The following is a 12,158-nucleotide window of genomic DNA, read 5'->3' as shown; positions in this document are numbered from 1 at the left end:
ACCAGATATCCAAGGATCGGGCCATAGGATGTTCAATTGTTTTCCATAGTTTATGCTGTTTATGTGAGAACAGCAGTAATATCTCACTGTCTTTCCCATAGGAATCAGATGATGAAAATGGATTGCCAAAGAAAAAATGGCCAACTGTGGATGCATCTTATTATGGAGGTCGAGGTGTTGGTGGGATTAAGAGGATGGAGGTATTTGGCTTGGTTTTTAGTGTTGTAAAAATCAGCACATTTAATTATAAATCATAGCAATATGTCTTTATGTTATTTTTATAAAGCTACCTTGATGGACTAGAGACTGGGATTTAATTAGTGCTTCTCCACCTGATTGCACCTGCTGTCCAAGTAACAGACATCAAGCTGCCATCATTCGCATGAATAATTAAATGAATGTAGCATTATGAGCCAGAGAAAATTTTCAGGTTAATAAATGGGTTAAGCACCAAAAGAAGTTTTAATTTACTGAGTCAAACCCTTCGATGCAGTTGGGACCATTCCTCTTGTCTCAAGCAGAGTCACACTGGTTTTGAGTATTTGAGGGTGCTATCTACACTGTGCCTGGCTGGCTGGAAGCAGTTGGTTTAGGGAATTTAATCAGTAATTTATTTTTTTTTCCATCTTTCTTTTTTGGGGAGGGGGCGGGGCATTGGGGTTTGTTTTGGGGGTTTGTTTTGTTTTGTTTTCAGTTAAGTATTAACTCCTAATGCACAAAACCACATCTGTGTTGAAATTGGCCAAAGAATCAAATCCTGCCCTGGGATTCATGCACAATCCAGTCTTGATGTGTAAAGTGAGGTGTTATGGTGAGAGAAATTTGCCTTGTGCTGTCCTATGGCATGTACGTTCCAGGGAGTCGGTGTATAATGCTGTGATCAGCTGCTAACTCCTGTAAATAACCATGTTAGTGAATTCAATTCAGTATTCCTAACCATGGATAATATAAAGCAGGGAATTGTCACTCACTTGCATCAGCTGAGGGCCTAATAATGACTTCTAGGGATGTCACACCAGAAATTCCCACTAGATCTAATTGGTAGTTGAGGGAGCTGGGGTAATGTAAGCCAGCCGAGGATCTGGACCAAACTAGGGCTAACAGAATGAAAGCAGTGGCTTCTCAGCAAGTCCCTGCAAGTCTGCAGTTGAAGCATTGCATCATAATATCTTTAACCATTTTCCTTGGGAGGATTTTATCCTTGATGCTGAGTAACCCTATGTATCATATATTGCCCTTGACTGCAGCATCACATTTCTGTTTGAGGTGAGTCAGACAACAAAATCAGAATTTCTTGAAATAAGTAGTGTATAGTATGTGAAGATAAAGTTATTGACATCTCTTGTTGACTGTGCAAGGTCATCTTTGGGAGAGCTGTTTTTAGTAGTAGCTGCACAAGTATGAGGGCCGATGCTCTCAAATCGTTGATGTATTTGTCCACTGACTCTGTTTTCACTTTTTAACTGAAGGACAGGAGCTGCTTATGCCTAGCTCTAAAGACTACCTGCCTTCAGCTGGTGCTGCTGCCTGCTTCTTGCATGGGGCAGTGGGAAGTGTATTACAGCGGTGTCCTGGGAGAGCTGGGCAGAGTGCTTCAGATTTCACTTGGAAATGGGTTAATCTGCTCTGGATGCTGTGAATTCCCACAACACCTTAGGTTACTGGAAGGTGCAAAGGCTAGTAGTTCAAGCAGCTTTGGAGTGAGACTGTTTGACTCTTAAATGTGTGTTTCTGATTACAGTGAGAGTTTGGTGCCTTAATAAATTTGGCTTTGTGTCTGGTGGCATTCGGTTATCTAATGGGAAATAGATTAATGTCTGTGAAAACCAGGTGTGGATGGGGACTGTTGAAGTGTCTCTACTTAGAGGGTGCTCTCCTGATTTTAGGTGCGATGGGGAGACAAGGGCTCAACAGAGGAAGGAGCTAAATTGGAGAAGCCCAAAAATGCTATTATTAAGTTGCCAGAACAGGAGTATGAGCCATGGGAACCCAAGCCGAAAAAGCCCCATGTGAGAAAACCACCTTCCCAACGGAAATGGTATACTCCGATCAAGGTAATGTGTCTGCCCCTCAGTTTTTCCAAGTCATGCACGTTGCTACATCTCACTTCCTTAGCACAGCCTTTCTTACAGCGGAGCTGGGAGAGCCTGGTCTGAAAAATGTCCAGTAGCCCTCAACTTTGCCCATTTCTTGGAACATGCATTTCACCTGGCACTGTATTGCCATAGTTTTTTGAGGAAGAGTGGAGGGTGTTGGAGGGTATGAGCAAAGATCTTCCCTCCTCAGCTCACACCTTATTGTCAGGTACTTTTGCACAGCCTGAATTGCAACAGCAGATATCCGAACTGTTAGGGAGGGTGGATGCTGTCTTGTGCCATCTCAAGGCAGCATACAAAGAGGATCAGATAAAGTGCACTATCCTTGCTTTGATTGCACTGTGGCTAAGGCCTTGGGTTGGGATTCAGCTCTGTTCCCCTCTAGTTCAGCCACAAGACATAGTGTTTGACTTTGGGCAAGTCGTTCAGTCTCTCCACACTTTCATCCCCATTTCTCCTGTGTCATTATAGTATCTGGTGTCTCCCTGTCATTTAATGTATGTATCCTCACACAACCCTTGAGGCAGAGCAGAGCAGTTATCTCTGCTTGCAGAGCAGGAAGCTAGAGGGCTAGCGCAGGCCAAGGGAGCAGCATATGGTGCTCATCCCAGAAACCTGTGGCCATGTCACAAACCAGTGCTTTGTGGGATGAGGTCTCCCCTCCCCACCATGCTCACAGATCCCTTTAACAGTGCTTGGATTTGTCTGGGAAGTACCTGTGAATTTTAAAGCCTGCCTAGGTAGGTAGTCTTGTGGCTTTTTATGCTTCAGCTCACCTCCCATCAGTACTTCTGTTGTTCTGCCTTTTGTTAATGTAGCACCTGTCTAATTGTTCTTCTTAAGGGAGTTGCTCACATTAAACTGCAGTCATCCTCAGTGAGTTTTGAGCAGGCTGAATTTGGCCGGTTGCATATTGGGTACAGGTTACCCCATTGAGGTCTCTTTTTTTCCTGGCTATCCAGATAAGCACTATACAGAGGGCAAGGGCACAGGAGAAATGTGCAGACAGTTTAATACAGAAAGGCTGGGTCAACTCACCTGTAGTTTTATCTTTTGCTGTTTTCCTCAAATCTCTTGGTCATGAATTTTTTTTTTTTTTTTTTTTTAATTACAGGGCAAACTTGATGCACTGTGGGCTTTGGTTCGACGAGGCTATGATCAAGTCTCTCTTATGAGACCACAGCCAGGGGATAAGGTAAGTTGTCACAAACACACTGGCATGTCACTTCTCTGTTAGCAGCAGCAATGCTCTTCCCTCTGAACCACCTCATCTCTTTTTTCTTTTTTTTTTTTTTTTTGTGAGCTTGTCTTTTTTCACGTTACCCTAAGGCTAAAAATTTGTCACAAGAACGAGAGATTTCAAAATGAGCTAAAATGTTTACTGTGGCATCTACTTAAAAGTATTGCCCCAGAAGGTCAACAGCAGTGTCTCTACTGGGATGATTTGAGCAGACTGAGGAAGAAGGTGGCTGACTGCAGTAGTATACGAGACCTTTTTCAACCACCTAAGTTCTTAGCTGCCTTTTCTGGGCACACATGTTCAAGTCAAAGGATAGGTTCTTTGTTTGTGGGTTCTGGGGGACTGCTCATTTCAAATTTAATATGCAGTTGTTCTACAACAGTAATTATCCTTCCTACCCAATTTCATCAAAATGCTTCTCAGATTTAATAATACAGTTAAGTGATTAATGAGAGAAGTCATGAAATGTGCAGATGATGAAGAAACAAATGGTAGCAAAGTTAATGGAGAATAAAGTTTCTGTAGAGTTCTGTGCAAAGACACATTTCTTGGTCATATCCTATATGTGGGTAGAGAGTATTGCCTGCTTTGATAAAGTATATTGGCCAAATATAGGTCAGGAGTAGCTTCCTCCTGGGAGGAAGCAGGGAGTTTGTGCCTTTCGGAGCCACAGAGCTGCCTGCATGCTGCCCCTGGGTCACTTGCCATAGCTTAGTTCAGAGCTCTCACAGTTTTCCCTGTGAGAGCCTGGCACTGTTACAGTGTCTCTATCTTGTTATTCTGTGGGGACAACGCCATGGGAATTGAGTGCTGCTGCTTTGGGCTCTTGCACCTTCAGAGTTGGCTTTCTGCAGTGGCAATTTGAAACACCGGGACTGAACGGAGACAACAGCATCTTCCTCTCCCCTGTGGTCCTTCTCTGGACAGAGTCTGTACACTTCACCTTTGCTCTCGGGGAGAGGGTTATAGAGTTACAGCAGTAGGGGCCATAAATTGCTTTTCTGGGGGTAGGAGTGGTGCAGAATCCCTTGTGCTGGGCTTGTTTGCCTGGGTGACTTTCACACCTAATAACAGACTTTAAAAGTAGTCCTAATTTGCATCATTTAGGGCAAATACATTGCATCCCTCTGGCTGTTGTCAAAATATCATTATGTCATTTTTCTTGTTATTAACTAAACATGCAGCTTCAGTATTTAAAGTTTAGTCTCTTCCATTTTTCTTTTGGTGCATAAGGAAACTAAGAGAACAAACTCTGCTTCCTCTGCTACTTTGTAAAAAGGTCTTAACTGTTTCAGTAAACTGCATTTTCAAGGCAGCTGTGCTTGAGACACCTTATTTACTTTTTAAGCATGATGTGGAGCTTCTGAATAGGCTCTTTAGGCCCAGCTGTATTTTGATAGCACTAACATTGTATAATATGAATCTATCCCCTGCCTTTCACTCCCTCGGTTGGTACATTTCTGTCAGTGCCGAGCACAACAGAGCCTCTGTTAGCCTGCGCGGCCAAGAAACATGCAGGGGGCTGGCTCCAAACAGGGATCCTCAGTTCCTTGCCTTCCAGCTCTGCTGCAGGGAGGACAAGGGGCTCAAAAGAGGCCATGTAAAACAGCAAGCTGAAGGATTATTGTATCAGGGAGAACATTAGAAAAATCAAATGTACATCTGGGAAATAGGATGGAAAGAATCCTATTGAGCTAGTTTCAGTGGAAGAATAGGATCATCTCTGTTCCCTGGCCTGTGAAATTAAGTAAAGATGAAGAATATTGAAAGCGAGACAAGAATATGACTAGACATCCTTCTGGTGTTGTTTTTTCTTTTTTTTTTTTCTTTTTTCTTTTTTTTTTTTTTCAAAAAACCCAACTAAAAATAACAGACATCACAGGCCTGTATTTCATGGAAAAAGCTAGCATGAAAAAAAGCAAGAGCAAGGTTATTATTTATTGTTTGGTTGAGTAATCTAGTAGCAGTCTCTTAGTAGAGAATTGTCTCCTTGTGTCTATGTCTGTCTTGTGCTGAGGAGATATAGGTTGTTTCGCTCTGGAACAAGATAACTCACTGAAGCTACATTTTCCAAATTTTTTTCACAGTTTACATCCATTGGTAAAAAAAACCAAAAAAACCAGAGTTTTCATTTTCCATTTTTATCACCTCAGTTGGGCATATGTTTGCTTTTTGCAGTCATTGGGAGATATAATAATAGGAAATAATAATAGCAAAATGCTTTTTTCCATGTAATGAAAATACTAGTTATAGAGAACATCCACAGTACAGGGAGAACAAGGCTTTTGGGACAGGGGAAAAATGACAAAAGTGTAATTTCTTTAATAATTTTAGAATGAGTACTGTGGTTTTGGAGCTTTGCTTCCCTAAAAAAATCTGAAAAATACTTGTAGAAAAACTTTCTGTGATAGTTTTAGTGGAAAACAAAATATGTTAATGTTTTATGGTATGTTCACCGACGTATCTGGTTTTGTCACAGAGAAGCATAAGTCTGTTAGACCTTTTTCAGAGCTGTTCAGCATCTTTCCCCACAACACAGCCCTTTTCTCTTTGGCTCTGCAAACCATACGGCAAGGGCAGTATTGCTACCCCAGGTTTTCAAATCACGACTTCTTCCCCACTCCCATCATGAAGCAAAGTTAAAAACAGCACTGTATTTTTTTGAGTCTTCGTGTGGTGAAGCCCATTCCAGAGTGTGTGTGAGCGCCTTGCAGTGGAAATTCAGGCAGAAGCATGTGTGCAGGAGCACAGGGCTGCTGACTGCTGCAAGGGACTTTCTGTCATCCTTTGCTCTGGGTGGCCAGGACTGCTGTCCATCCGTCCTCATTTCTTCCTTCATAATGATCCCGTTGCCTTTCTCAAACCACCTGCTTTTTTCCTTACCTGTGCTCCCCTTGGACTCCTGCCCTAGACATTCCCTTCCATTTCCTTCTGTGGTTTCTTCCTCTCCGTGTTGTCTCTCTCAGTCCTTGTTTCCCTGCACCTCCCCTAGATGAGACAGAGTGGTACCCTGCAGTCTTGCTCTCTGTGAGTGATGGGCTGGTGACCAGCCTCCTTCCCCAGTTCCTCTCATGCTGCAGGAACTGAGCTGCTGGTAGCAGCATGCCCTGGGTTGCAGCCTTGCTGCAGAGCTGGCTGAGGCTTCTGAGAGCTTCCCTGCCCTGGCTTGTGCCTTCCAAGGATTTATCAAGAAAAGGATCTCAGGATGGATGACCCATCAGTTTTAGGCAGGATTATATTAATAGGACTGGCTGTGAAAATCACAGGCGCTTTTTGGAACTGCCTCTTTAAAGAAAACCAGCCGAGCACAAGCTCTGATGCCTCTTCTCCTGGGAGCTGTGCCCACAGTGTTTGGCTTGGCTCTGCAGACAGCTCCCCCTCTTGATCTCTGCTCAAGATCATGTCATGGCACCACTGTTAAAATTGGTTATTAGTTTGGCAAGTACCTCAGTAAAGGGTCACAGGACCCTTCAGCCAGCTTCTCCAGGTCACCCCTAGCAGGAGCTTCTATTGCACCAGAATGGGTCAGCAAGGGATAAACACACTTAGCTCTACCCCATCATTAGCAAATAGGCTGCTATTTGTGGGATGGTTTTTTGCTGAGCTCTCATACAGCATCAGCAGAGGAGCAAAGAGATGAAAAAGGGCTACTGGCTCTGCTGTGGATTGCTAGGATTTCTCCCTGGCAGTAATATATAAAGGTGAAGCTTTCATAGGCATTTGTGCTACTGCTGCAGTGATGGATCCCTTGGAGCTAAGCTGCTATTCTTCCCTTCCTACCACAGAAATATGGGGCCTGGAGGACCAGCAGTCACTCTTTTGGCCCAAGAAAGGGACTGACAGCTCTGAAGCAGGGACACTGCTTGTCCAGTGACTCAGTTTGTCCAGTGACTGGGAGTACATCAGAGTGGCCACATGGCCTGGTGAGCTCTGTGTTGCTCAAGATCCTCAGGTTGTCTTGAGGACTTCCCCATCACTGTGTTGGTGTCCTCCTGAGCTTTGTTCTGAGCTTACAGGGGACTGCTATGAAGATTGGAGTTTGGGAAATAATAGTATCTAGCTGTCTTGAAGTACCTCATAGAAATCACAGTAGCTGGTGGGGCAGGTTGTCAGTAGTCTGCAAAAGGGAACTTGCAAGCTCTTCCCTGTGGCCTCATAGATCAAAAGTGGGGCTGTTAACAACACCAACAAGTAAACATTAAAAGCCCCAATATGTGCAGAGAGGAAGGTGAGATGCTTCTTTCAAATGGTCTGCTTACTTGCTGCTTTCAGCAAATCCATTCCATTTTGCATTTCAGCACATACTGTCACAGGAAATTCTCAGAGGCTCGGTTTACCAAAAACCTCAACGAAAGAAAGAAGACATTTTCCCCCTAGGCAGAATTCCTCTTGTTTACTTTAAAGCTTTAGAAAGTGATCTCATTTTTGTCACTGAAAATTACCTGCAACAGAGAGTGAGCGTAGACTGGATTTTGCTGTCACCATCACCCTTGTTTACTTATGGGACTTTGCTTAGAAAAAAGCAATGCTTTAGCAGTACTACCCTGTGGGTTGCACGTGCAAAGGCCCTTCCTGGGGACGGGACTAGGAGCAGGCTGTTATACAAAAATCTGGAAGTTTTTTTCCTTTTTTGTTCCATAAAACTGAAGGTAAAAGGGCTGCTGTGCAGCTAAAAATTTCAGAAACTGTAACCTGCTGGTCATATTGGAAGTCAGGACTTCAGAGTCCTTTCAAGTTCTCAGCACTGAGTTACTGTGCGACTTTGACCAAGGTTCAGCATTTTTTTTTAAACACCAGCCTCTGAAATGAGAACAGGAGTATTTGGGTTCCTTATTCTGTGTGTTACTTTCAAAGTGATCATTCTTAAGCTGATAGATCTGTTAAAGCTCAGAAGGTCAGATTACTCTCAAATTTTAAGTGATTTGTTGTAACGCTGACCATGATATCTATATGCCTTAGTTTTCCCAACTGCAAAATAATCATAAGAACACAGTATTTACCTTCCTTACAGCTGTGAGGTTTAGTTAAGTCTTACCAGGCACTTGGGACTCCTCAGGTGAATGGCGGGACACCAAACCTATGGCTCATTAATGACAAGTAATTACTTTCTGGCTGCTCCCTACAGGTGGTCAGCAGTTTGAATGCACACCCCACGGGGATGGCAGCACCTGCCTGTCACTCCAGGCTAGCTGCCCACCTACCAGTGCTGTTTGGAGCTCATTCTAATTACTTCTTTTCAAGACAGAGTAATGGCCTTTAACAGGCTTCCCTGCCACTTGCTTGGAGATGTGTTGTAATCGCCCAAGTAGTAATTGGTAGAGCTACAGGGGGTGCTGGAAAAGCTCACTGAGCTCCTTCAGACTGTATTCATCAGTGACTGATGCCTGGTTCTGGGGCTTTTCTCCCTTTGCTTAACCTTTCTGGAGCCAATTATCTTCATAAGCTGCTGAAAAATTAAAGAGACAGGGACATTGCCTGCCACAGTAGGTGATCTCTTGTCACTTCCAATGAAAATGTGACACATGTAGCTCTCATTTAACTTCTTTCTTTTTTTTTTTTTTTTTTTTTTTGCAAAGATCACCAGATTTTTTAAGGTTTATTCCTGCTTTTTTTTTGCTGTAACAGGCATGGGATGGGGAAATAAAGCTCCCTGTTGTGGGACCAGTGTCCTCATGTACTGTTCCTAGGATGTGCTGAGCACTGCAGCTGGAGACATGTAATCAGTGACTAATTAATTTCCTGTGCTGCAAGAAGCCTGCATACTGGCATTACCTCTCACTTGTGCCAGGATCATGTTCTTTCTGATATGGAAGAAGAATTCACAAATAGGCTTTGGGGGTAGATGCTGCCCATCTGCCCCTGGGTGGAACTAGAGGTGTGTCCATGTCTTTGGGAGCCAGAGAGCTCAGTAACAACAACCACAAGAGGCTCATTTCAAGGATGGGTACAAATCCACTGGTGTTGCTGGTGCCACTTAGCACACAACAGGATGAAGAAGGGTTGGCCTTGTGGTTAAGATGCCGAGATGTGACTTCAGAGACCCTGGCTGTAGCTAATGTAAGTTACTTCACTTCTGTTGTACTGTAATTCCACAGTGATATACAAGATGAACAGTAAATTCTTGGAGCATGAGACTATGTTCCTAAGAGCAATTTGAGCACTTCATAGATGGACTCTGTTAGGTAGACAGGGGGCTCTTCTGCTACTCCTAAAGCACCTCTCACTTTGATATTTCTTTCATATTTACGGTAAAGGAACACATTCATCAGGTCTGATTCTCATATTTTTTTTATAGGGAACATGACTTTGGGATAAGAACTGGTGACTCAGTTCCTTGTTAACTCTAACTCTGACATGTCTGCCATGGGGAAATAGGCTCTTGCATGTCATTATCACAGTTTTCCAGGCAGCACTTTGTTGATGCTCCACAGTCATACCTAGAGTACAGGGTGTCTATGCTATGCAGGCCTGGCTTGGAGTCAGATTACTATCTTGGGGCTTAGGAGGAAGCCCACAACTGAAGATACATCTCTTTTGAGAAGATAAATGCACATGCAGTTGCATACTAGGACTACATGTATGATCCACAATTTGCACATGCAAACAGACAGATATGCTGTGGCCAATATGTTTGTTTCTTGGCAGCACCCCTGGTTTGATGCTGAACCCTGTGTTACCTTGTTTCAGTTGGATTGCTGGGAGCTGTGCATCTCTCATTGTCTTCTGAGTTGGGTAACACTCCAGATGTTGACCTACCCAGCCTTCCTTAGCTCTCTGCTTACATGCTTCTAGTAACTATGTAGGAATCTGTTTCCACATACACAGAATGAGTAATGGTGTGACCTTCCTCTGAAGATGTTTGAGCTCTAGAAATAAAAACCCTCCGTAAGATAATGTATTAATACTATTATTCATACTAAAGTTATTGTAGAGTGATAACTAAAAATCAAAAGGTATTGCATCATTACTTTCTACAGAGGAGCTGTAGTTCTGGATGCCTTTATTCTTGTATAAACTACTGTGGTTCGTGTTGTGGTACCAGCAGAAAACCCAAATCATTGTGTCTGTCATTGTACAAGTAACACTAAGATATACAACCTGAAGAGCTTATGAGATGTGTCTGTTAAGTCTTAATCTTGCTTTGAACATAAACATCAGGTTAATAATAAAATCCTCCAGTTTAATATGCGGGTTTTCATCTCAAAACAGGAACTGTTCCTGGAACAAGACTGCAAATGCTTTGTGCTCTTTGCAGCAGCACTGGTGGTTCCTGTAGTGTTTTAAGATCTTTTCTTTCCCCCCCCCCTTTTTTTTTTGGGGGGGGGGGGGCATGTGAACATATCCCTTCTTTTCCTCTCCTTTTTGGGTTTCTCTGGTAAGTTGTGACCAGGGTGTGTAACAGAGTTTGTGTGAGAGGTGGCAATGGGGTGCTCATGGAAAAGAGTAACTTCAAAATGCAGAGCTGCATAGGGAAAAACATGTCAGGGATATATTTGCATAGAGTGTTAGGTCTCTGTAACATACCTGAAGTGGGAAAGAGAGTTCCATGTCAGAACTTTAGTACCTGAGTTGCTTCTCTGGTGTGTTCGTTCTTAGAAATAATAAGGTGATTGTGACCCAAGGAGCTCTTCCATCTTACTTAACATAGGAGCTTTTGGGGGAGAAGAGGTTTTCTGTGCTTCATAGATATGTCAGCACTGATAATGAACTGTATGAGTCTCACTGCAGGAGAAGAAAATCCTTGTGAGATAAGCACAGAGGAGCCTGGGAACAGTGGGTTTACCATCTACTTGCTCTAGGTAGCAGTAGAGCCATTTAAGGGTTGAGGGATACTTGTATGGACTGAGGATACTTGTATCTGTTTCCAGACTCTAAACAAAAGAGGCAGCTTGCCTGTGTGGTGGGCCAGGATCTTACATTTTTGGTTGAGGCAAGGAAAAATAATATTTTCATCAGAAATCTCTGAGTCTCCAGCATTATCCTATACCCTAGGTGGGTAAAGAGCTTTGTGCTCTTCCTCTGTGCATGCCATAATTCCAGCTTGCTCTTGAAGAGACAATCAAATAATTCACCCTGGAAAGCACAATGACACTTAATTACAGTTTGAGCAAGACCAGTTATGGTCCTTTGTGGCCTAATTTGCTCCTCCCAGCAAACCATCAATGCCTCAAGGCTGAGCCTGTTGCACCCAGCAAATATTTGTTGCTTTTGTTGCTATGTTCCAAAGCCCTCCCCATTCTAGGTGATGGACAAATGCAATCTTCTCTTCCCTGAAAACACCAAAGGAAAGAGAAAAATCTTTTGCAGACCAACCACTGTTTTTTTTTTTTTTTTTTTTTTTTTTTTTTTCTTGAACCACATTCTAGTCTGGTCAGCACTCAAGTGTGGAAATGTGTGGTGCTGTGGTTGAAACAAGGGATGTGAGTCACGAGTCCTGAACTTGTAAATACCTTCCCCTCAACCCAAAGCTGCTGCTATAACCTTGGGTAGGTAGCATGACCTGACAGTGGCTCTCCTCGCTTCCTCCACTCTGGGAGCCTCATCCATAAAAGCTATCAGAAAAGAGGAAGGCAGTAAATCATACTTTGTGAGTACAGGTTTAGGTTAAGGTATTTCTCTCGGGTTTGGGTGGGATTTGGTCTGGCATGACTGTACTTTGAGATCGGTACTAAATATAAAGTATGCCTGATAGACCTTAACTTTATGCCCAGTGTTAGCTTTTTTTTTTTTTTTTTTTTTGTGCCCTTGGCCACTTCAGCTTTTTTTAGGGCTCAGAAGCAACAGGCTTTGTTATGGATCCGCACTGTGCGTTACTTCAGCCA

The 12,158-nt window shown here is 43.2% G+C and overlaps 1 protein-coding gene across 1 annotated transcript in view; it reads left to right on the top strand.

Annotated features, from left to right (window-relative positions):
• The window catches only part of LOC104527469 (anthrax toxin receptor 1), a gene marked incomplete at its 5' end in the record, with an annotated part of 44,464 nt that overhangs the window by 23,559 nt on the left and 8,747 nt on the right, over positions 1 to 12,158 (top strand). The window contains 3 exons of the mRNA XM_010171193.2: positions 102 to 200; positions 1,887 to 2,054; positions 3,211 to 3,291. Coding sequence (XP_010169495.1) covers positions 102 to 200; positions 1,887 to 2,054; positions 3,211 to 3,291 — 348 coding nt within the window. The remainder of the gene's footprint in view (positions 1 to 101; positions 201 to 1,886; positions 2,055 to 3,210; positions 3,292 to 12,158) is intronic.

This window comes from Antrostomus carolinensis, unplaced genomic scaffold, assembly GCF_000700745.2.
Source record: "Antrostomus carolinensis isolate BGI_N321 unplaced genomic scaffold, ASM70074v2 scaffold12577, whole genome shotgun sequence".
In the NCBI taxonomy this organism is placed as follows: Eukaryota; Metazoa; Chordata; class Aves; order Caprimulgiformes; family Caprimulgidae; genus Antrostomus; species Antrostomus carolinensis.
The sequence above is the reverse complement of the archived record's forward strand: the minus strand, read 5'-3'. Positions and strand labels throughout refer to the sequence as shown.